Genomic DNA, 25549 nt, shown 5'->3' with positions numbered 1-25549 from the left:
GGTTTCTTTTAAGACACACCCAACCTACAGAGATGAGGACGGGTTCTGGAACCCCCCTACGTGCCTTCATTTATTATACACCCTCGTAGCAGAGACTTGCATGCTGCTGTGTGGGTGTATTGTGAATATTGGCAAGGTAGTATGGGAACCTTTTTCTGGGTCTAGAGTTCTCTGGGGTTCAGGATGAAGTGTTTGCCCTGAACATCTGTGAGAATAAAACAATGTTGGGAAATCTTTATTAACAGCAGTCGAAAACCTTTTGGAATGATCTGTGAAATGGGTTTTATGTTTAATGTTACAGCAAAAAACAGACGCAATTACAGATTGGAAAATTCATTTTCTGTCTAATCACATCGATCTAAATGCCTAGTTGTATATTTAATTCAAGTTCGGAATTAAAGACATACAGAATTGTACTGCTATTAATGTGGTGTCTTACCTGTGCACAGGTAACTTGATGAAAACATGCACATTGCACATTGTAAAGATTATTGGTCATGGGATGGCATGCAAAACGAATTGAAACCTGACAACTAAACCTCAGTGACAAAATTAAACAGAGAATTAAAACATGCACACTGAATAATGGTGAATATATTAAAAGGTCTGTAGTTGTCTGAGAGTAAAGCAGTGCACAAAAGGGAAACAAGCAGTGGAGAAATTTTAAGAGATATTCTAAAGATGCATTCTGTCCAGAGGAGGTAACAACAATTTTAATTCTATCTCTCATTATTATTCTTTTAAATAGTTGTATTTATTTATTTGTTTTTTTGGAATCAAAAGTTTCAAAAACAGCTTGCTATTGTTAACAACTATTCTTAGGAACATCTCTCCTGGGGTCACTCAAGGCTTTAGCAATGATCACCATCACCCACTTGCATCAAGATCTCCAAATCACATTCTGCCTCTCAGATGGCTCATTATAAGGTGCACACAAGAGACAGCCAATTTCAGCCCACAACCTAAATGACATGAATCAGAGACAGAAATTATGCGATAGTCTTTTCAAACCTGGCTTTATATACAAACACACATAATGAAGTTCTCAGCTGCAACTAACCACTTACTGTAGAAAACCTTTAGTTATGATTTTAAGGGTATTATCAGTAACACCCTGTTCGTCACATCCAGTCAAGCCAAAATCACATAAAACCATCATAAGCACTGAGGTTGTTTACAGTGGCTGAGCAGTGCTGACAGTTTTCTATTTCTAAAAAAAAAATTAATAAGAAAAAACTTTGCACTGACGTTTTAATATTTGCTTCCAGACATCGGTTTAGATGGCTGTGAGGGTTTTCTTAACCTTCCCACTTTGGGTTTTCCTGCAGTCGCCTGGAGAACATTACTGTTGAGCACTTCTTACTTTTAAATTCCACTGACTTTAAAATTAATTGCACCCGTCAAATGAACCATTCTAGTCCTTAAAGAGCATAAGCAACCAATCTGAAAGTCATGCACGTTGCCAATACAGATGTGCGGAGGAAGATAAAGTTAGAACGAAAGAAACAACTTGAAGACAGGAAGAGGGGAAAGGGGGAGAGAAATGAGCAATAGGAGGGTGTGGAAGCTTAGTGCTAAATGTTCAAATGCATCATTTTGTAATAGTGCACCACACAAATACTTAAACTGAATCTAAATTTCCCTTATCATGTTATTTCTATCTTGGATAATGCTGATTGTTGCATTTTGGGCAGAGGAGAAAAAATATTGCGATTGTATCTTTTACAATCTCCAGGTGAGATTAAAGAAGGCCACAAATCAGCACATTAAGCAATAGTGTAGCCTATCATCCTATCATCCTATCAAAAGGTTAGAAATGTTTTTGGTTTTTTGTTTTTTTATGGAATTTTAAGCATAAAGAATAAATCTTTCATTTTTACACTGCAAATTCTCATTAAGTTTTCCTTATTTTAATTGATTGTCCTAGGTTTTCACATAAAGCTGTTATGAGTCATTCATAATGATGGTGTCTGGATGGGATATTAATAGATCCTATAGTTTGCGGGCACCCAGGTCTCTCAAACTTGCAATTTGGTCAGCCAGCATAAATACCAATTTGGGTGTGTAAAACAACCAGTGGGACTATGGGGCAGAGAGTTAGTTTGTGCCTGGGCTGGGGGCTTGGTTGGAGTAGACTCTTTTGTGCAGATGAAGGCAGGGTGTGGTTACGAAAAAACAGATCCAAAGGGCTGAAAATGAACTTGCTTTGCTCTCGTTTTGTGGCAATGAAAAATCTAATGAGGCACTGTACAAACTTCCACCCTGTGTTTATGTAGCTGTTAGGGAAAAATCCTCAATACCCTATTCTAGTTCTAACCCTCATTTTAGCAGGGCAAACATTCGTAATGAAAAGAGAACAGAAACAATTTTGAGTTTTTGCTGCAACCAGCTGGATTTCTTCTGGAAAGCAACACTGACCAGAAACCTCTTTTCCTGCTTTCTTTCTAAAATTAACACTATTGCATGCACTCAATTTTAGCTGCACACTCCATTTACTATTTGATTTTTAGGCCCTTATTTTTAGAGAACGGTTACGTACGTAACCCTCGTTTCCTAATGGAGTGAACAGAGAAGTTATGTTGTGATGACAGACTGGGGTCTTGCTACATTGTGGCAAGGGGACCTAACATCTCCGTTCCCTCCATCAGGGAAAGAGGGTTACATATGTTACCGAGACATTCCCTGTCTGTCAGTCACTACGAGTTATGTTGTGATGACAGACTGGGGTCCAATGAAAAACCCCACAACCTGAACCCATTACCACCTGATAGCACTGCAATAGTTGGCAAGTGATGTGTGTCAGACTAATGCTATGCAAAGGTTGTAACCCTCCCAGGAGCCCCAGAGCAATTCGCTGACCTGGTTGCCTGCAGGGACTGTGAGCACATGACAACTGGAGAAACCAACCCACAGACAAAAGACTCTGTCAAGGGAAGAAACGTGTTTACAGAGAGGAAACCTTACCATGGAAGATACACATATAGGATCGCAGAGAAGAATCAGTTTCATGGAGCACCTAGCCTAGTACAAGGGCCAACCGTAACTGGGAAAGCTAAGCTGATACTGGGCCTGGCGTCAGACTGGTCCACCAATTCTGATTGCCGAGTGTGTCGGAGGAAGCTCCACGAGGGTTCACTTGGGGAACTTACTGGAGGAGAAAAAACAATGCTCGCATCCCCAGGAAAGGGGGAATGGCGCAACAAGTGTGACACCGGTCAGCTCTTCCCACCAATTACCTATTACCCAACACACGGGAAAAACTGGATCTGCACGAGGACTGTACTACCAAAGGTGTTCGGTGTCCCGCAGCCCCGCAGCTCTGCAGATATCTGCCAGAGAGGCAAAGTGCGGCAACGCAAAGGAGGAGGCAACACCCTGGGTGGAGTGAGGCTGGGGGCTCCAGACAACATCAGGACCACAGAGATCCCATGAGGGCACTAAGAGATTTAACCTTCTGGCACCCCTGAGGAACCTCACGACAAGATTGTGTTTACCCAAAGACTGACTGTCTACTGCATTGTGATGAGCTGCAATGGCAAGGTGGAGGGTGACAGCCTACGCTCCAACCTTTCTCACAGGAAGGAGAGCACTACTCCAATTGATTCTCTGCACGGGGAAGAGTTTGCTCTTTTCTCAGTTGACTCCAACTGGCTGAGGTGCTGAAGCACTAGGTCCCCCGTAGCGAGGCAAAGGCACCCTCTGCGACCTTTGTAAAGACACACAGAGAGCCCGAAGGGGAGGACTTTGTACTGCCATGCTCGACCTTTGAACGCAAACCATAGGAGAGGTCTGTGGCGAGGAAGAATGGAGACATGGAAATACGCATCCTTCAGGTTGCCCACTGCAAACCAATCCTAGTGCTGCACACATGTGATAATGCGTTTCTGTTTTAGCATTTTGAACAGGAGCTTGTGTAGGGCCCAGTTCAAAACTCGCAGATCCAGAATTGGTCGAAGGCCACCACGTTTCTTGGATATGATAAAGTAGAGCCTGTAAACCCCCCCCCCTCCATCTCGGCTGGAGGGACTAGCTCGATTGCCTCCTTTGCCAGGAAGACGGCAATCTTCTTGCACAAGACAGGAACATTCAAGGCTGCCACTGAAGTCTTAAGGATGCCACTGAACCTGAGAGGTTGCCGGGGGGAAATTGGATCGCATAGTCGAGCCGAATTGTCCGGATAAACCAGCGTGATGGGTTGGGCAATGCCATCCACACATTAAAGCTCCTCACAAGTGGCAGTCACCGGTGTACCAAGGGGAGTGCAACAATGAAGAAGAAGTCAGGAAAAGGCAGCGTGTTCTGGCTGGACTTCATCAGACTGTCTGGATACCTTGGAGAGCTGGCTAGAGACATGTGGGGAAGCGGGGCATCCACTAAATGTTGTCTTTTGGCCACTGGCAATGAGTGGCGCTGTGGTAGAGAGTGAGGAAGCAATGCCTCACACAATGTCAAGCCACGGACCTGAAGGCTCAGAGGGTGAGGAAATTGCTCTTTTTCCAAGACATTGGGTACCGAAACAAAATGAAGGAGTGGCGCCTTGTTCACCATATCCTGAAGAGCAATTCCTCGCCTTTCCAGGCCATCCGTCTCAGGGTCTCTTAGTAGTCTTCTGAGAGGACTTGGAGGCTGGCTGAGGCTGGGTCTGATTTGGTGGAAGCCACAGCACCCAAAGGGCGCGTCTCCTCCTCGTCATACTCCTCGGCTGACTATAGCCCGTCCTCTGATGCAGCGGTCAACATCTGATCCTCTCTCAGCACACCAAATGAAACAGGATGACCAGAGTAATACAGCTCCATTGAATCGCTCGGCAGCTGGATGGGTCAGGTGCTGCAGGAGGAGTGAGTGGTCTGGGGGCAAAACGGCACTCACACGGATCCCTCAATGTGTCAGCCAGTGATCCTCTGCTTGCTGCAGAAAAAACAGGTTGGGTGACAACTGAAGGTGCTGGTCCATTCCAAAGGATAGAGAAGCGGGATCACTGCACAGTCACTCGCAATGAGGTCATGCCCCTGAGGTCACTTAATCAGATCTAATCAGGGCTCCAAGCAAGACCCCAGTCTGTCATCACAACATTACTTGTAGTGACTGACAGACATGGACCTGTTTTCCTGATTTTACTGCAAGCACACTGCATAAACTGTCAGTTGTACTGAATCAAGAATCATTGTATTGACTGAGAGAGTTGGAGTTGATTCTGTACTACAGTAATAGACATGCTACGGATGTGAAAACACAGAAATTGAACCTGATCGGAATTGTTTTATAACAAACAAAAGTTTGGAGGCAGTGATTCATTTAAGGTATTTATTGTTCAACGTGCGAAAATGTACTTATTGTGCAATGTACATTTTTAATTCAAGTCAACTTCAGGGTTTGGGTGGATGGGGAGGGCAGAGTGGTGCGTTACAGCTGTGAAGAGGTCAAGAATTTTGTTACTGAATCAAAGATTCTCTCCCCACTTTTGCTTTTCCTGTTTGACCAAAAATCAACATAGAGCAAATGCTAGAGATTTCATGCCAGACCCACTTCCTATTACTTTTCTCAATTTCCAACCACAGTCTTTGTAAGCAGTGACGCAAATATTCTACAATAACCGCAAAAAAAGATTGATGTATAGTTACAACATTCTCTTAGAAACTCTTGAAAACTTTCTGTCTTAAACAGCATATTGGGATGTAAAGAGACAGTCTCCCTTAGTGATAATACAGACTGAATAAAATATAAAGGCTCTTTGTTTTTCACATGAACACAACCATGAGAGACCACATGAGAAATACACATATGCATTTTAGGGAGGAGGAAATCAGAGCCAGGCTACTGGCATATGGACAAAGTCAATAAACTTTGCCGTATACACACACACAAGAGAGGACAGTGAAATTTTGTCTTCATACTTTTTTTTTACTTCCTCCACTGACCACATTCAGCAAACACTGTTTCATCATCCAGAAAAAAGGCAGCATCTGTTAGGCATATGCTGCTTTTTTCATGAGAGCCATTCACTGAGCCATATATTTCAATTTCAGTTCCACATCTGTGCCTCTTGGTGCGGATGTTAACACAATGTCATTAGAGAAAGAGAAATGCAATAGCTTCTGTTTTATACACAACAAGTGACTTTTAAAACATCAGCAAAAGAACAGAACGATGCATACAACTTTTTTTTGCCAACATCTGCACTGTAACAGTGGTGGGACTTTGTTGTGGTTTGCATGTTTTCATGTGCATCTGTCCTGTTGTAGTTTTTCCGGTTTTCTTGCCACTCATTTTTTCCTTTCTTGTTATTTTTCTCTCCCGCAAATGGTCCATTTATTGTTGTCTAAACTGTCGGGTAGGCTGTAGGTTTTGTGATATGGTTGTATTTTGAGTTGTAGTCTGATTATCTTGTTCTTGGACTATTAAGACACTACTTGTTACCATGGATCACAAACCCTGTCATAAGGTTGAATAAATAAGCTTTCTATTGATGCATAGTTCATTAGGATTGAATACATTTTTTTGAAAACCTGGAATCTTGATTACTAATCAAAAATTTGTTTTTTTATATACTTACAGTATATGCTTACTTATGAAACATGATCTTTATTTAATGTCCTAATGATTTTGGCATAAAAGAAAAATGTACAATAATGCGTGTTAATTGCTACAAATATATCTGTGTGACTTAAGACAGGTTTAATGTTCCAGGGTCACATAAATAAATAACTAAAGCAACTAGCTTTGTTAAATATTTACATATTTACATACAGTCTTTGGCCTGAATAACATAACAAAATGTTAATAGCTGTTAAAAGCCTGTCCTACTCACTTCATTAGTCACGATAAATAAGCCAAATACTTATATAATGTGAAATATTTTAACATTCATTACTTTTCATTATTATTAGTTTTATCTTTACCATTGCATGACACATGGAGACCAGGAAGTGTTGTGAAACAGGGTTAGATGTAACAGTGCACATATAGAGACTGGAAAAGAGCTGTGGTGACAACATCAATACCAATCTTCTTTTTGATCTCACATGAAAAACTGCATGAGATTGAGAGAAAAAGTTACATCAGTTTTTGTTGTTGCAAATTACGGTTAATGAGCATTTCTTCCTACTACATAAAAAACTGATCTGCCTGAGTTGAACATACAAAAAAGAAAAAAGCAGAATAGCAATGATTTTCTTTATTATACCAATGCCCAGAATTTCTTACCATGGCCTTTGAAGTTTAACAATAAAAGCGAGTCAGCTATGACATAAAGAGCGAGTAGTAGAGAACTTGCCCATACTGGATGGGAATGCGTTATATTTAAAAGTTAAGTACATATAATCATGGGGTTTGTGAAATGTACCCTCACATCTCACTATTTTTCTGTCTGCCACTGATAAACACAGTGTGTTTATAGAGTGCCTGACAATCTGCAGCAATTAAATAAAACATGAATTATTAATTGGATTCATGCAAGACTTTATTTAAAACTAAGGTGTGACAATGACTCAAATTTTGCTTCCTCTTAAACTGCTGACAGGAAATTCAGAGATATATATATATTTTTTTTTTTTTTTTTTGAAATATCTAAAAATAATGCAAACTGCACACTGTTGAACAACATTGTTCTTTGGAAATTAAGAAATGGAAGTTTCTTAAGAACACCATGCAGGTGAGAAACATAATGTTGTTTCTTTGTGTCCGAATGTGAAAATATCAATAATATCAAAATAAAACTCTCATTAAATTTGACAGCATGACTGTTAGTTTAAGTGCACAACAAACAGCTCTCGATGTGTTGTACATCCACATGATTCTGACGCTAATAACCACTCTCTGTATTTCCTAAGTTACACAATTATTGTCGTTTGCCACAAATTAGTGTTTTGAAAGACATATTATGACAAAAATGAGATTACATTTCGAGAAAAAGGCGTTAGTCACAATTCACCCATCAAAAAAAAGTAAGATAACAAGTGAACTTATTCAGACTGCCATTGATCTGCCTGTATCATGTGGATTTGACGCAGAAGTGTGTCACAATATAATGCAATATAATGCCATTTCAGAATTTCACCATAGGCTTAACATTCATCAGGATTAAGATTGTTTAAAATGTAGTTGTTTACTGCTTATTGTTAAAATCATTGCTTTCAACAAACAGTAGTCAAAACCAGTATTTGACTACTTACCATTTTTTTTCTTCCATAGAATGCATGAATGAACTTCCTGATATTGAGGACAACCCTGCACTGAGGTTTTTGAAGGTCAGCTGACATCCTATAAATACCACCTGAATACAATATTAGCAAAATCACCATCAGTGAAAGCACAAATATTTTTAAACATTACTGACTATATAGCAACCTCCTATGAACTAATATATACTGTGTAAATGTAATCCCCATTGCTTATATTTAAAGATCAGCTGAATCAGCTGTTAAACCGTGGACATTTCAAAACAGTTTGTGGTTTGACAGTGAAATACAATGAATACAGAACACTAGTAGGTAAAAACATTTTCTTTAATAAGTTATGTTTAACAGTAGCTTAATAGCCAGACTATATTGTTCCATTTATTTTATTTTGTCTTAAAAAAGTGTTTACTTGACAGGCATTTAGAATGAGAGCAGGCGACCGAGTCTCCTCGAAAACTAGATAATGCGGTGCTGCCCTCTGCTGGTAAAACATGGTTACACAGCAAAACAGTGCTTTAGTAAAACTAATTTCAGGAGCAGTTGTCATATTCTAAAAAATAAATAAATAATAAAAATAAATAAATAAACTTGTATATGTAGTTGCATTCTAACTATATGTTACAGGTCAACTTATCCCACTAACCATCTATTAATACTCCAAAGAGAGTTAGTTGCTTGTTAGTTAGAGCTTAATTGATTAAATCTTTGGTTGTAAATCATAGCAGGTACTGACAAAAATGCATATTTATTTTAAAAACTGAGAAAAAATGTTATTGCAACTTAAAGTAGGCTAAGTGTTAATAGTTTTAAGTGTAGTCAATTTAACCCAACGCATGTTGTCAAACAGTAGAACTTGTATTTTGAGCTGACTAAACCTTGGCAGCACGATCCCTTAATTTAAAAAGAATTAAAAAAAAAAAAAAAAACAAGTAGAAAAAAAAGACTTTTTATGATGTTAAAGGAATAATTCACCCAAAAATTTTTATTCTGTTGTTTAGTCTCCCTCAAGTAGTTCCAAACCTGTACGAAAATCCGCCGAACACAAAGGAAATCATTTTGAAGAAAGTTTGTAACTAAGCTGTTTTGGGTCACCATTGACTTCCATAGTAAAAAAAAAAATAGTCAATGGTGACCCAAAAACCGCCTGGTTACAAACTTTCCTTTTACTACATTGTACCACAAGAGGGCAACATATTCTGTTTTTAAGGCAGAGGAGTCCTTGGAGCTATATTGTTCTTTATTCAGCTATTTCATTTACCAAAAGCGCAAACAAAACAAACTGAAAAGGCACAAATTTATTGGATAAATTTACAGTATTGATGTTTCTATGAAACAATCACGAGGGCAAGGGGTACGTTTTCTTTCTCACTTCACACCCTCCTGTTGTCTTGATAAAATACTGTAACAGTGAGCAATGTCATCACTGACGAGCCCACAATGCATTTATAAAGTTAAACATGCAACTTACAAAATTAAGAAAGAAAGAAAGAAAAAGAAAATAAAAATGGAGGAAATATGGAAACAGGAACACAAGTTCTCAGATAAAAAACATCAATGTATATTCTTATGTTGTTAGATCAAGAGGAGAAGTCCTCTTAGTTTTTCACCACATATATACATACAAATCATATAGAAGCTGGATTTCAATGCATAACAATCCATTAAAATAAAGGTACCAGCGATTTTTAGATAAAAATTTCACCTGTGTGATCAGATTATCAAACGTGCACACCTCGTGAAACATGACTATTCTGTAAGGCACGTTAAACCTAAACAGAAGAATAAAATCTATAATGACCCAAACTGATGATAGTCATTCATCGTCTGTGTTATGCGTACTGACCCAACAAAAACACCCAGAACATCAGAAAGAGGACTACTGAGTTTTGACGTAGAACGTATGAGTCATGGATGGTCCTGTGGGGCGTGATCTGAGCTCAGAAACATTTGTAGCTCATTACACATCTGGAGAAGGATGTTCCCTGAGCTCAGAGCCAGACTATAAGTTTTTTCAGGTCTTGAATGAACAGTTAGTTCAGGAGGAGAGCAGGTCAAAGAAGGAGTGAACAAACCCAGGAATAGGTATGTTGATATCAGTTGAATTGTTTCTAAATTTTACTTAATTCTATAATATTTTTATGCATATATTTTTATATTTTAATGTATATATATTAAAAAAAAAAAAAATATATATATATATATATATATATATTTTTATATATTTATATATATATATATATATATATATACCATATCAGCACTGAGATTTTATTACAAAAATATTTTTTACTAACCCCCCACTTCCCCATATTTCTAGCATTTTCATAAAAAAATGGACATCAAACCAGTATTAAGGAAATTTGCCTCTTTGGTCCGAGTCATTCTCACATTTCTCTTTGCTCTGCTGGTACTTGGGGTGATGTTATGGGCATACATCGATGGTTTCCAGATAGCCACATCTCCATATAACATCATCTCCATTGGTTTCTACGGGGTGCTTCTCAGCATTCATGTCCTAATTCAGAGCTTCTTTGCCTTTGTGGAGCATCGGCGCATGAACGCACGGCACAAACCATGCTCCTACACAAAAACCATCGGCTTTACTATATCAGCCTATCAGGAGGACCCTGTCTATCTCCGCGAGTGCCTTCAGTCAGTACGGGCCCTGCAGTACCCATCTGAGCTGCTACGCATTGTCATGGTGGTGGACGGGAACTCCGAAGATGACCGCTACATGTTGGAGATGTTCAGGGAGGTCTTTGAAGACCAGGATCCTGGCTGTTATATATGGCAAAACAACTACCACTCTTGGAAGCCCACTGGCCTTGACAAGAATGCAGCTGAAGCTGATGGTCCAGACGATGAAGTTGTGTTTGAAGACCCTCAGCGCTTAGAGGTTGAAGAACTCATCAGGACCAAGAAGTGTGTGTGCATCATGCAAAAATGGGGAGGAAAGAGGGAAGTGATGTATACAGCATTCAAGGCACTAGGATCTTCTGTGGATTATATACAGGTTAGTGATTTTAAAGTTCGAGCATTGAATTTAAAGGGAACTACAATGTGTATGTGTAAGAAATACTTCAAGAAATCTTTTTATTCTGCTGTTTAATCAGGTGTGTGACTCAGACACAAAATTAGACCCTCTGGCCACAGTGGAGCTCTGCAAGGTGCTGGAGAGCAACAAGAAATACGGTGCTGTGGGAGGCGATGTGATGATCCTTAACCTTAAAGACTCTTACATCAGCTTCATGAGCAGCCTGCGCTACTGGATGGCGTTCAACATTGAGAGGTCCTGCCAGTCCTTCTTCGACTGTGTCTCCTGTATCAGCGGCCCCTTAGGTAACAGAAACTCTTATAGACCTGAAGTTTACACTAAATCGTAACTGAGCCTATGTACTAAATGCATGTGTCTGGTCTTATACTAAATGAGTCATCAGAGCAGCTTAGTTCAAATAAAGAACGTTTGTCTTCATAATCTTAAAACAATAACTTGCATTGCCAAAATTACTTTCCAACAGATGTCACTGCTGTCTATTGGATGATATTAATCAACAGCCAAACAATATTTAGTAATTGCTGCAGCAAACTAAATTGGTTCAATTACAGTATGTAAACAATATTTCACACCAAACACTGATCGTAATGTTGTTAAAGGTGTGGGATTGCTCAGTTCTCATCTGATCTACTCTAGCTTTTTTTAGTCGTTGAATGTTTTGTCTGTAGGAATAACTTAATAAGTTTCAAGATCTTCGCTTCAGGTCTTTATAGGAATGACCTCCTGCAGCAGTTTCTGGAATCCTGGTACAATCAGAAGTTTCTTGGTACCCACTGCACTTTTGGGGATGACCGGCATCTCACCAATCGAATGCTAAGCATGGGCTATGCTACAAAGTAAGTTCTTCATTGACAACTGATTATTTACATGCTAAATATATGATAAGCGGCTGTCTAACTTTTGGCAAAATGGTCCAAAATTGTTTGGCACATTACAACTACAAACCGTTCCCATTCTATAGTGACGTGATGAAGGTCCACATGATAATATCAGCATATTATTTTGGCAAGCACAATGGATAAGAAAGTAGAGAACATTTTAAATTCAAATTGAGACTTCAAATTGTCAGTACATGCGCGTTGACTGCTAACTTGACCTGATCTTTTGTCAGTAAAATCTTTTTGTCATAAATTATTCTTGAAATGGCAATTTTATGTATTTGTATTCATACAGAGACATTTTTTTTTCAATAAAAATTAAGTACGAAGGTCCACCCCATACCTAACCATTTGTATGGTATCAGAAAATCATCTGAAAAATTTTATGAATTTTTGCTAAAACATAAACTGATCTACACCTTATCGAATTTTTGATAGGAGGAAAAATGAGACTGTTCAGCTGACGTCTTTCTGATGTCTTTGTTGAATACAACGTAATGTATACTGATAAAAAAAGCTGGAACCAATCGGTCAAATAGCAGAAAATAATCTAGTGACAGCAACTTAATTATTATTTAGCATATGAATGAAAAGCTCCTTTTCTTCTTAACTACTTATAAACTATAATGACTTTCAAACAGGCATGTTTTAACCGGGTTTCTGTTTCTTTAAGGTACACTGCCCGTTCTAAGTGCTACACAGAGACTCCCGCTCAGTTTCTGCGCTGGCTCAATCAGCAGACGCGCTGGACCAAATCCTACTTCCGTGAATGGCTGTATAACGCTATGTGGTGGCACAAACACCACCTTTGGATGACCTACGAATCCATTGTCTCAGGCATCTTTCCTTTTTTTGTCACTGCCACCATTATTAAGCTGTTCTGGACAGGCACTCTTTGGGACATTTTGTGGGTCTTGTGCTGCATCCAGTTGATTGGTCTGGTAAAGGCAGCATATGCCTGCATCTTACGACAAAACGCAGTCATGCTCTTTATGTCATTATACTCTGCTCTCTATATGACCAGCCTCCTGCCTGCCAAATACTTTGCCATTATCACCATGAACAAAAGCAGCTGGGGGACATCGGGCCGTCGTAAGATGGTGGGGAACTATATCCCCTTGGCGCCTCTATCAGTGTGGGGGGCCATTTTGTTGGGAGGCCTGGGGTACACTATCTACAGGCAAAACAATGAGACCTGGACAACAGATGGAAAGAAAGAGGAGATCAAGTTTTTGATATTTGGAGTCATAGCTTATGTGTGCTACTGGCTTGTAATGCTCTGCCTCTACTGGGTGTGGTTTCGGAGATTATTCCGAAAGCGCTCACAGAGTTACACTGTGAATGTATAAGACAATTATTTGGGCACATTATTTATTTAGGACCACTTGCACATTTTTTATTGGTATTTTTAAATGGTTTACATGCAATTTTATTTATAGACTTTTTTTAACTTGCAATTTTATTTATGACGTTTTTTGATATTGCACATATTTTATGCAATTTATGATGCCTATAAGTATTCAGAGATCAGAAGTGACATGGAGGCGACCGGTCTTTATGAAATGTAATGACTAGACTATATGAAATGTGCGAAAAGCGATCGTATAGAGTCAGCATTCATAATGTACGTTTTTGTGTACAAAATGTAGTATTGAAACCGAATAATAGGAGTATGTTATTAGTGAGGGAATTTGAACATGGCACATTCATTATTAGCACATCATTGGTTGTTAAACATTATTTGAAGAACATAAATAAATTGATACATAGCTACGCAGTGAGCAGCACTGATCATGTGATATTCATATATTAGGATTTGTTACTTTCAGAATGACTACTAAGAAAAATAGGACAAATATTTAAAAACAAACAATTGTGCAAGAATTTCCAAATGTTTTTATTTTATTTTATTTTTATGGCGAGCGTTGATTTAAAATACTTTCTGATGATTTTAATTTCTGATATAATGTGACAGGGCATTTTTATGTTGTTTTTTTAGCACTTGAATAAAATATGTTGAGTATGTATACTTAGTGACAAATACTTTTGGCAGCAATATTGTGTAAATGTGAACTTACAAATGTTGGTTATTTAAACAATACAAGAAATTAAATAAATTATTTTATTAAAATATGCTGAATTATTTCAAACATCCAATTAAAATAACTATATGCAGGCAGTATAAAAGTAAATACATTGCACTGCTTTTGAATGTGAATGCTTTTAAAATGTAGACCTAGATTGGAGACAAAATGTGACATTTGTCATTCAATAAAGTCATTTTAAAATGATAAAACAAAATTTACTTACATTTTTTATAATAGCAATGTATATGTAGACTAGGGTGCAACTCTATTCCACAACCTTTGGTCTTTGAATGATTTTACAATCCTTGAACAAAATACAGTTTAAGGGAGGATTCCCTGACATTTGTACCTCCAGACCAGCAGTGACATAAATCAGTTTGGGTGTCATTTACAGCAAAATCAATAACACTGTAGGATAACAGCCCACAAATAAGTTATGGTTGGCCATAATTGAGCTGTGGGATAATATATGCATGATCAATGCAAAGTAAATGATTTAACCTTTTGTGTGATTTAGAGCATCTTGAATCAGAGGCTGAATCAGAACAGGGTGGGAGTCGTTTGGGGGTAATTGCTTCATTTGTGTTGCACCATGTTTAGACTGTTACCAAAGGCAACCAAGGAGGACCCCAATTACAGAGGCTGAGAATTAAAATTTGTTTCAATAAAACCATCAACAAAAAACAAACAGCCAGAAACAAGGGAAAAAAGCTGAATGTTGATGTCTTTAAAACTATATGAGCAATAACAACTTAGCTTAAACTAGAGAATGCTAGCAGAAAATAAATTGCACTTCCGTAATGTACTGAAAGAGCACTATTTCCATGCAATAATTTTGTACTTGATATATAGTTCTAAAATGATTCTTTAGTACGTAAGATAATCGTAAGACCATCTAAGTAGTGTGCTCAACTGTTCTATTTTGGAACACTATGAATATGAACTAAAATGTGCCTTTAACACACTATCTCTGTATTTTAAAAATGAATTAAGATACCATTTGTTGTACACTTAGACCCACTAGTGTATAAAAGATGGGTGTATAGTCAAGTGTAGACTATTACAAGCGGTAAATAAGTATTTTTTTCATAGAGATAAAGTATGTTAAAAGCTCATTTAGTTCATATTCATGGTGTGCAAAAAAGATTATCTTAATTACTAAAGAATATTTTTTAGAATATAAGTACAAAATTAGCTCATAAAAATAGAGTACATTTTTCACTTTAAGCACATCATGGAAGTGCAGTTTTTCACCACATCTTAGAGCCACATGTTAAGAGTATTACCTCAAAAGTTTAAGAAAAAGGTGTTTATGAACATTTGGTTTGTTTTCAATATGCGGCACTTCTTTTGGGATACTATTTTAAAAACAATACAGTTATTGAATGTTTTTTTTTTTTTTTAATATTCATGAAATATCTGCAGTGGAATGTGATTTGGCCTTCACTGAATGTAACAAAAATGTCTAGTCATGAAAGAAATTAAAATATTAAAGCATATGTTTGAAAAGTAAGATGCAATGGTATGAAAGCAATAGCGCACCAAATGTTAATTAATCACTCACTCTCATGATCTTCATTCATATACATAACAAGAATTAAGATATTTTTTATGAAACCAGAGAGATTTCTGATGCTTCATAGACAGCAACGCAACTACGTTCAAGGCACAGATAGGGAGCAACGACAGTGTTATAATAGTCATTGTGGTTCAAGTCTGTTCTGATTGGCCAGCCAACACAGTGCATTGAGATTAGCCAAACACTACAAGCATGAGTCGGAAATTTGTCAAAATGTCAAAATAAAGTTAAAAACAGTTAATAATGCCTTTAAGTAGTTTTGCCATCAGTTCAAACCCGAATGAGAACCAAAGTGATGTGACAGACACAGAGCATTGTATTTGCAGTACACAAGCCTGCGAGTATGACCCTGCCTCTCTCTTATGCTTGGCTTATACTCGTGCGTGTTCTGAAAATGATGTTATCATGGATTGGGTGGTCGTGTGTGTTGAGTGTGTAAAGCCACTTTTTACGCGGTAGTGTGAAAGGCACCTTTTTTTAACTTTCCGTGTGATGCTGCACGGCTTCAAGTCGACTCTGGCCGAACATGCACATCTGTACCGGCATTTATATGAAGCAGCTCTATGCAACGTTTAATCTCCGACAGTCCTGGGTAATGAAATTGTTAACGAAATGAAAATGATTAAGGGAATTAGAAAATAATATTTTATTGTTGTTCAATTTAGTATTATTAGTTACTATATTTACTGTATTTTGCTTTTCACTTTCATTGATTCTTTTGTAGTGTAGGTATGGGTATTAAGAACAAAGATTTTTTCGTTCTCCAAACGAACCCACAACCAAATAAGTTTATAAATAAGGAACTTTATTCTTTCATTCAACTCTACTCGAGTCACAGGTTTGCTACTTCTTCTCACCACAGTTTCCTGTTAATTCCATTTAATGAAACATTTATCATTGTAGGAACATTCCCTGCAATATATATATATATATATATATATATATATATATATATATATATATATATATATATATATATATATATATCTCTAGAAAATTTTTCTAGATATTTTAGCTGTAAACAAGACAAGAATCTAAGCTAGAAAATCATTTTATGCAGTGTAATTTAATCAGTTGACCGACACTTGGCAAAGATCAGCATTCAACGTGTTATGTTTAAAAGCACTATTTATGCATTTGTAACTGCAGGTTCAATGCATCCATGTCCCCATGTACATTAAACTTTGTACATGCATATAAATGCCACATCAGATGCAGTTCCTTGTGGTGACATGAAAGACACTACAGATAGGATAAAGATCTTTTAACTTACTCAACACAATACAAAATGGAAGATAGTTAAAACTAAACACAATCTTGCTGCTCAAACTGTGTAAACATTAAAACTAAGCTGAATTTTGTTGGTCAATGTGATACATTTTCATAAATAGCTTTTCTTGGGGAAATATTTAAATTATTACTCCACCCCAAAAAGAAGATTTTGTCATTAATCACCCCCATGCCGTTCCAAACCCAAAAAGGGCTTTCTTTCTCTTCTGAAGACAATTTAAGATATTTGAATGAAAACAGGAGGTTTGTGACTATCCCATTGACTGCCAAGTAACCGATTCAACTGTAACGTTATTAAGCGACACACTGAAGGGATACTATTAAGGGATACACTGTTTTCAATGTTTTAATTAAATACATACAAGTATCCATGTAATGCAGCTGACACAGAACAGCTTACAGTTTGCGATCAGTGGATATTCTCCAAATTGGTGCTACATTGACGTGGAGAGACACATAGGATACAAATTGCTGAATTAAGTCTTTTTTTTTTTTTTTTTATATAAAATATATTGTCAATAGCGTAGAGATATATATGAAGCACAAATCACTTTCAAACCGAGCAGCTTTCTGTTGATGAATACAGAAAATTTAACTAAATCTGCATGGGGAAGATTGCGCTTTTATGGGAAACTCCTGAATACATGGATTCTGATCGAAATGACTAGACTTTTGAAAATTTTCCAAGCAACAAACCGCACCTTTAAACACTTTAAACGCATATTCTATGGGAAATGACGATAAACTTGAGCTTAATGCATCTCTTCCATTTGCCAAATTTTTTTTTTAAAAGTGAAATTCCAGTAACGGACCTGCCCTGCGTCATTCTTACTCATTCAACACTGAGAGGTTGATAAAACGGTCACAACTGACATCAGCCAGCGATTTTCCAACCAGTGGTTTCTGTTTTGTTTAGTCATGTTTTACTTGGTCAGTTAAAGACTAGCACTGATATAAAAATGCAATTACTTAAACACGCGGCACTCATCGTGATTGCGCTTGAGAAAAATGAAGAAACCTCTTTCTGTTACTGTTCTGGTACTCAACCCATGGCAAAAACGATGCTTCACCCTCGACAAATGTTTGCAATTATTCAGACCCTGCCCCCCCGGTCTCTTTTCCCTTTCTTGCGTCAGAGGGTCTACAGACCCAGACCACACATCTGCGAGTGATTAAAAGAGGAAACAGATTTCCATGAGTAAGAGGTGCTATGTTGGTCTCATACAGTGAATTCATCCTACTGTCATTTCTGTTTCATTTCTCACACACTGATCACGCCACAACAAAACCAGACCACAACGGCAACCGCAAATGATTCAGCGTCATTGATAAACATAATGTCATCACTGTCACTGCCACCGCTTACTGTGCTGATATCTGGACACACCACAGACAAATAAAATAATAACTGATAATGTGATCCTCTACATAGATTTTTCAGTTGGTTGATGGCATTTTTGCTTAAATCAGGACACCGAGTTGTAATATAGACAAAAGTGCAACATCATAATTAATTGACATAATTGTCTTTTGTTTTCACTTACAATATATTAAACATTTGTAACATAAAATGTAATATTACAGTAAAATAACTTAATCAGTAATTAATCCTGTGTGCTAATAAAAACAATGTAAATTAAACAAAGGGGGTTGCAGTTTTTATAATATATACTTATTGCCAAATTTTTTTTTTACATTTTACTTTTGTATATTTTGATCAATTATATTTTTGCCTGCAGTCTGGCAGATTGTTTGATTTCACAGGATTGGCTGTTCCTATAGCCTTTTATTTATTTATTTATTTATTTTCTTTTTTCACTTCAATTGGCATCCAATTACAGACATATTCTGCTGGATTCCAGCAGCCTTTTAAAAACATTTTTGTCTCCGCAGTCATTTCATGTTGATTGTCATCAAACATTTTGACAGTTTTTTTTTTTTTTTTATAACTTTAGAAGGAACAGTCCTCATTAATGTCTCTGAAGACATGACTAAGTTTCCATGTCACATCTCATAGTTAGGACAGCTTGTTTTCTCAAGGAAACTCAATCACAAATCTGCCCTTTTCACATGCAAAACTGTGTAATGATTTCATCTAAAGGAAGAACAAAAGAAAAAGATGTCTTGTGAAACAATATTTAAACCTACATCACATAATTTTGTCTACTACTAATTATTATATTATAGCACAATTGAGGCCTTTCCTGACAGTGTCTGGTGGTTTTGTTGTTTGATGCTTATTTTAACAGCCATTGAATAAAATAGCACTTTTTTAGTTTTAAACTGTGCATAAAATCTTCACACATTAAAATCCAGAGTTACAGGCACAGATTGCGCCTTTGAATTCCTCTTTTCCACTTTACTTTAATATTGTGCAGTCTTCTATTTTGGGTGGTTTCTTCTTAACAGTCATGACCTCAGCACTGAGTTGGCGGACATCATCTTATCTCAGGGCAGATAAGTAGAGGTAAAGAGGTGCCAAACGAGACGAAAAACAGAAATATGACTAGTGGTGATGATAGTCATCAACAAAGTTCATCCCTGAAAACCTGCTTATTTAAATGTATTCGGAATTTATGGAAAAACTACATTAGGTCTTTAAATCTTAAGACCTGTGATAAAATCCAGACATCGTAAAAAAATCATTTGCAGCTTTAAAATACACATTGTCCTAACAAACATTATGGAAAATCGCAATGCTGTACAATGAAGTATTTCCCTCGCCCAGTTTGGACCTAATGGGTTGTTGGGACAACAGCGGCAAAACACTGAGTAAAGACTGCAAACGGAGTAACGCCTTGAGTCACGTCTGGCTATATTTAGTAGTATAAAGGAGGCTTTATAACTTCATGTAGTGGCACAGCCTCACTCATGAACTCAGATTCACTGACTCTCACATGTTCTCCTGCTCATTTCAATAACTGTCTTCTACATAGTAATATTTCAATAATAGAATGCCTTACCAGTGAAACAAGTTGTGCTTTAATATTTCACTGCATTTCTCTTGTTAGCAGTGAATCAAATATTTCTTGGTTTCGGTGAATTTTGTTTCCTGGGTTGGATCAGAATCATTGTTCGCAATCTGATAAGATGACCAATATAGTGCCCTGAGGACAAGGAGATGTCAAATAAATCAGCAAACTTGTAAAAAGATGTTACCCCCAAATTCAAGAGAAAATATAAAGGAATTTTTGCCTTGTTATGCATTATTGTAAAGCATGCTTTCCCCGGCTGAAATGTGTGAAGTGTAAATAATTAAATAACTAAAAATGTTATTTAAAAATTGTAAATAGTAACTTAAAAGCTCACAGGTCGACTATTTAGGTTAAAGGGGTTCAACAGTTTGGGAAGTACACAGAATAATTACACCGGAAATAAAGACTTTTTACCCTAGACTGAGGAAGACCAGCAGAAGCACTGCAGTCAGACAAGTGGTGACGAGGGCAGGACTGGGCAGCCATAAGGTGAACGGATCTGTAGGAGTCAGGGGAGGGAAGCGGCCTCCTGGGAGGAGAGCCTGTTCAAAGACATCCTGTAGTTCTGCATGGCCTATCTGTGCCATAGGGACTACTGAGGTGAAAACCACAGACATTTGGTTTGTATAGAGATAAAGTCAGTACTGGCAACAGCACAGGAATGTAATTCTGTTTCCTAGATGTGAGTGGTCACCTGTGAGGTAGTAGTAGATACGGACGAGTGAGTGCTCCTGAGAGAATATTTCACACTGATAGGTGCCTGAGTGCTCTGGCCGGGCAGAGGGGATGACGTAAAGTGGATCCTCTCCAACCGTGACCTCGTCAAACCGATCCATCAATAAAGTTCTCTCCTGTACGTCAAGTTCAGAGGATGCACGTAGAGAAAAAGTTGGAAGGAAAGGTTTAGAAAGTCTTTAAAGTACTGTCACGTTCAACTCTAAATCCCCCAAAACTTTTTTTGTATATAGAGATACAAAGTGCATTACTAGAGTGTAAAAGTGCATTATTCAAACTTAAATTATTATAATTTACAAATGCTGTTGAATACAGACCTAAGATTGGTCCCTTTTTTAAAACAACAATCATAAATCATAAAAAAAGTTTAAATTTACAGTAAAGAAATATAATGTACTATTTTTCTTTGAAGTTGATACAAAAAAATTTAATTCCTATGAAATTTTGTTTGCATTTTTCTATAAAATGTATACATTTCTCTCAAATTATAACTTCTATCAGCAAATAACCACCAAATATGCACTCCTGAGACTCATAGCTTTCCGAGGACATGTATTTTGTCAAGATTATAAAAAGTTTTGATTCCAAAAGACCGTAAAATATTTTTAATATGACACCCTGCACTAAGGGGGAGGAGCCCACTAAAAGAATTTAAAGTACTATTTCTTTGGCAATGCAAAGTTCGATTTTAAAATGGTGTTCACAGGATGAATCTTGAGTTTTAAGCTTTTAAATGATATATAATTTATGATGATTACTAAAACAAGTGTTAGGGATATAGCAAACAACAAAGAATTTTTGTGTCAAAGGTCAGGGCTCCTGTTACCGTGAATATGTCCTGAGGTGCACTCATAAATGTATCTATTATTGCTCTTACATAAATTTTAACAACAAACAGTGGTAAGAGATCTATTTAAAAGTCTTAGACCTTTCCAATGATATATAGTTTGTCATGATTGCATTACAATGTAATATAGTAAAATCAAAATAGGCATCTCATATATTGGACGGTCACAGTTCTATATTGCTACATGGTATATTGCTGCTAAATATATGAATGAATGAATGAATGAATGAATAGCAATTGGATCTGTAAGAAATACACTGTAATTCTGTCTGCATAAAAAGAAAATAATATAGCTATAACCACCTCTGATTTTGGTAAATTCAGCAGAAAACATACTGCAATTTCAAATGAATTGAATAAATTTAATATATATATTTTTTATTAGTGCTGTCAAATAAAAGCGTATTACATTATGCATAACTGTGTTTATTAATTATGCATATATAAACAAACACACATACAGCATATATATATATATCATAATTAAAATTATTACTATTAGTTTTTCTCATAAACTATGTTAGCTATTCATGGTTTGAAGTGATTTTCTTATTACCACTGCATATCTCCAGACTATCTCTGCATCTGTGGGAAGCAGGAAAAGGACCTTACACCACATCTGAGTCCTGTTGTTCTCATTTACCTTGATTTCCTTCGCTGTAAAAGCACATACATCATACACACACACACACACACACACACACACATGCACAGCAATACATTAGACGCAGATCTGTAACACTTCACCTTGCAATTGAATGCCTTTTGTCAACAGAAGAACAGAGGCAGCACAGTCTGCCCACCATTCACCTAATTATAATATTTAAGCAGAGCCTCTGGTGAGAGCAGCCAAGGAAACGATACGCTGAGCAATAATTGTAGCTGTGCTGAGTGGAAATGAATACCACAGTGTGTGGGAGAAGGCCTGCCATCTTAGGTGACCCACAGGGCTATCTGCGTGAAATGATATTATGTGTAAAAGTGTGTCAAGGCCCAAGGTTTCGTTTAACAACTTTGCTGTGCTCCTAAGTAGAGTTAAAAGCTGTAGATGTTTGCGCTGCGTAAATGCCATTACATAATTACAGAGGTGGTTCTGTCAGGTTGAGTTATAACATATCCATCATGTCAAGTGTGGAGAGAGTGGGTGAGTGGGGGACTGCATAGAATTACATATCATAATATATTGAACAGAACACTGCATATATGTAAAGGAGCCTGTCAACTCACCGGGGCAATCCAGCGGGAACTCACAGGAGTCGTACTGACAGGTCATGCAGTTATAAACAGCACCTTGAACCTGGAAACCTAAACAATGTATTTGAGGGCATTTATAGTGTGCATTTTTTTGTAGTCTTTGAAAAAACTGCATTTGTAAATCGAAAAGCATATATATTTGAGTAGTAGAGATTGCCAGAACCCTCCCCTTTGCTTCCCTTGTAAGGCACCTCCTTTCTAAAATAAAAAGGCATCTTTATATTTTCACATTCAAATACCTTTTTCAATGAACTCACTAGTTTAAAAACAGTATTCTAAAAAAAACATAAAGGAAAGAACCCATACATTTTAGAAAGACCTTTTGCAGTCACTTTCTGGAGTACCTTGAGGTACCTTAAATATGTTTTTTCAGAGATTTCAGTGTAACAAATTACGTAATAAGCACTTTCTGTGCTTCATTAGCAGGGTCATGACATATAATACTGTAGGTGTTGCTCACCGCATGGGGGGAAACATCCAGAGGCTGCAGGAAAGAGTAAAAACATATTTTAGATACTGCAATATCCATGTGCAAGGAATGTACAGTTCAATAATACTGAGGTGGCCGGGTGCAGAGTTTTAGAGTGGGAGAACTTAAGATTTAAGAGAGAAATAAGTAGAAATTGTGACGGAACTTATAGGCAAAAGTGAGAACTGCAGTATTAAAGATGAAGGCTAAGGTCCAGTCTTTCATGGTTTACCAAGCAAAAGAAATGAAGTGATAATGTAAGCCTCACCTCTGGGCAGCCTTGAGGCTGCAGCAATGAAATTGTTTGCTGCTGCCTGTAGCCTGAACTCATATACTGTATCTGAAAGAAGCGAGGAGAGGGGAGAGGGACAGAGCCATTTATCTCAATTTCAGTCAAAGTGTGTATGTCAAAGATTACATGTCTGTTTCTATCTGGATCTCTCCCTGATATTTCAAGCCAGTCCCAGTTTGTCTTTTTTGCTGTCCTCAGTTTGAGGGAAAATTGGCTTCATAATAAAATTACTAAAGTAAGCAGTTCTTGTTGAAAGGAAATATCATAAACAATTATGTAAGGCTTGCAACCAAACCACTAGAACGGACAGATTTACAGCTTTACAACACCCAGCATCTCATAAACACTCTGTGTTTCTGGGTGCGGTGAGTGCACACAATCATTTCACATTTGTACATATCACTTTTTAGTAAACATTACACAAGTCTCCGTGTCTTCCCTTTGGAATCTAAGTATTGTTGGAGTTCACTGATAAAAGATCCTCACGCTTTCTATTCCTAATAAATCATATCTGGATGGAAATATTTACTTATCTGCAGGCTCAGGGTAAATCCCTTCAAATTATGGTTTAATGTTAGTTTAGTCAGTACTTGGTTGCTGAAACTGGTAAGTAGATAAATTTGTTACCATAATTTCTCTGTAGGTCAAATTCGTCCACTATAGGCATAATTTCAGCCATCAAGATATTCTTCAGCACCAAGTCATAGCCTCTCCCTGTGAAAGAGACACAAAAAAAATGAGCTATGCAAGAAACTGTACAAACTCTGAATATGCTATAAATAACATCAAGTTTAATTGCGGTCTTGTTTTTACAGTAAAGTTAAAGTGGAGCAACATGAAGCTTGAATTTAATCAGGCTACTAAATAGTTGATTGCAAGCAGAAATGACAGAAAATGGGAAGTTTAACATTTAATTGAATTTTACATCATACTTTAAGTATTGTCCCCATTTATGCATTAATTTGTATATATTTTGTTATATGATTATCTGAACATACAAAACAAAAAAGGGATATCTGATTGTAAACTAAAATATTTTATTTTGGCTTCATGCACTAATAAACAAACCATTTTTTGAAGAACAAGTTGGAAAAAATATGAGAGTATAATCAAAACATAAATGGTGCCGGTCCACACCCCAAAGCTCAGTCTTTATTACCTCTTAATTTGTCCATATTTTATTCCATAATATTACACAGATTTGAATGCTGTTTTATGCCTGATGATCATGACAGATAACACGTGCAAGCGTCTGCTGTTTCAGTTTCTTCTTCACTTGCGTTTTTTTTTTATTAATTCAGTACAGATGTACTAGCGCCCCCTACCGAATAACAATGAAAACACGGAGCACAAGTATAGGATATAACTCGAATATATTTAGATTGTAGAGTGTAAGTCGAGTACTTAAAGGTAATTTATTGTAGCTATATTTCTGAGAAGCGCACATAGCCCATTTCCGAGAATAAAAAGTAAACATATGCTTTCCTATTTTAATTTTAAAATAAGAATAGCACTTCTTTTTCATAAGTGTAGACTACATCTTCTCGTACAATACGCCATTGTTTAGTAGCATAACACCAATAATATGTAAAAAATATGTGTCTTACCTACTTTTCCTGCTTCAATTACTCTCGATTCATTGTTGAATATGCGATCGAGTGTTTTGAAACAAGAGTCCACATTCCTTATATTGTATTCGGAGAGAATGTGACCCCAGCACAAGCGAAGACTGTCGTCGACGTCAATAAAGCACTGATAGCAGCTAAAAACTTTGTTAATTACCGAGATGAAAAGCAACACTTTTACGATCATATCAGACATTTCCGTTATGCCTAGACCTGTTCTATTATCCCTCCACCCGTTTGAAAACAAGCATCTTTTGAAAATTCTGTTTTAAGATTACATCATCGT

The 25549-nt window shown here is 37.0% G+C and overlaps 2 protein-coding genes across 2 annotated transcripts; one reads left to right on the top strand and one right to left on the bottom strand.

Moving 5' to 3' along the window:
- Positions 1 to 9318: 9318 nt before the first annotated feature.
- has1 (hyaluronan synthase 1) lies at positions 9319 to 14935 on the top strand. The gene is made up of 5 exons (XM_043260368.1): positions 9319 to 10259; positions 10495 to 11190; positions 11291 to 11516; positions 11936 to 12068; positions 12784 to 14935. The coding sequence occupies exons 2-5, from the start codon at positions 10510 to 10512 to the stop codon at positions 13457 to 13459; spliced, it is 1716 nt and encodes a 571-aa protein (XP_043116303.1). The 5' UTR covers positions 9319 to 10259; positions 10495 to 10509; the 3' UTR covers positions 13460 to 14935.
- Positions 14936 to 16865: 1930 nt separating this feature from the next.
- On the bottom strand, positions 16866 to 25439 carry LOC122360120 (sperm acrosome membrane-associated protein 6). Its single transcript, XM_043260468.1, has 9 exons — positions 24798 to 25439; positions 24266 to 24352; positions 23615 to 23686; positions 23338 to 23361; positions 22851 to 22928; positions 22180 to 22280; positions 20736 to 20892; positions 20456 to 20636; positions 16866 to 20173 (listed from the first exon to the last, which is right to left on the bottom strand). The coding sequence occupies exons 1-9, from the start codon at positions 24811 to 24813 to the stop codon at positions 20074 to 20076; spliced, it is 816 nt and encodes a 271-aa protein (XP_043116403.1). The 5' UTR covers positions 24814 to 25439; the 3' UTR covers positions 16866 to 20073.
- Between the last annotated feature and the right edge of the window lie 110 nt (positions 25440 to 25549).

The sequence above is a fragment of the Puntigrus tetrazona genome, chromosome 16 (assembly GCF_018831695.1).
Source record: "Puntigrus tetrazona isolate hp1 chromosome 16, ASM1883169v1, whole genome shotgun sequence".
Lineage (NCBI taxonomy): Eukaryota > Metazoa > Chordata > Actinopteri > Cypriniformes > Cyprinidae > Puntigrus > Puntigrus tetrazona.
This window is presented reverse-complemented; position numbering and strand designations above follow the sequence as displayed.

What these genes read in the sequence shown, in the direction of transcription:
- has1 (XM_043260368.1), top strand. Translation starts at nt 10,510, where the DNA reads ATGGACATCAAACCAGTATTAAGGAAATTTGCCTCTTTGGTCCGAGTC. An exon ending in CTTCTGTGGATTATATACAG is followed by an intron (nt 11,191 to 11,290) that starts GTTAGTGATTTT and finishes CTGTTTAATCAG; the next exon opens with GTGTGTGACTCAGACACAAA. An exon ending in AGCATGGGCTATGCTACAAA is followed by an intron (nt 12,069 to 12,783) that starts GTAAGTTCTTCA and finishes TGTTTCTTTAAG; the next exon opens with GTACACTGCCCGTTCTAAGT.
- LOC122360120 (XM_043260468.1), bottom strand. An exon ending in AGCCTCAAGGCTGCCCAGAG is followed by an intron (nt 23,362 to 23,614) that starts GTGAGGCTTACA and finishes TCTTTCCTGCAG; the next exon opens with CCTCTGGATGTTTCCCCCCA. An exon ending in GTTCCCGCTGGATTGCCCCG is followed by an intron (nt 22,281 to 22,850) that starts GTGAGTTGACAG and finishes GTGCTTTTACAG; the next exon opens with CGAAGGAAATCAAGGTAAAT.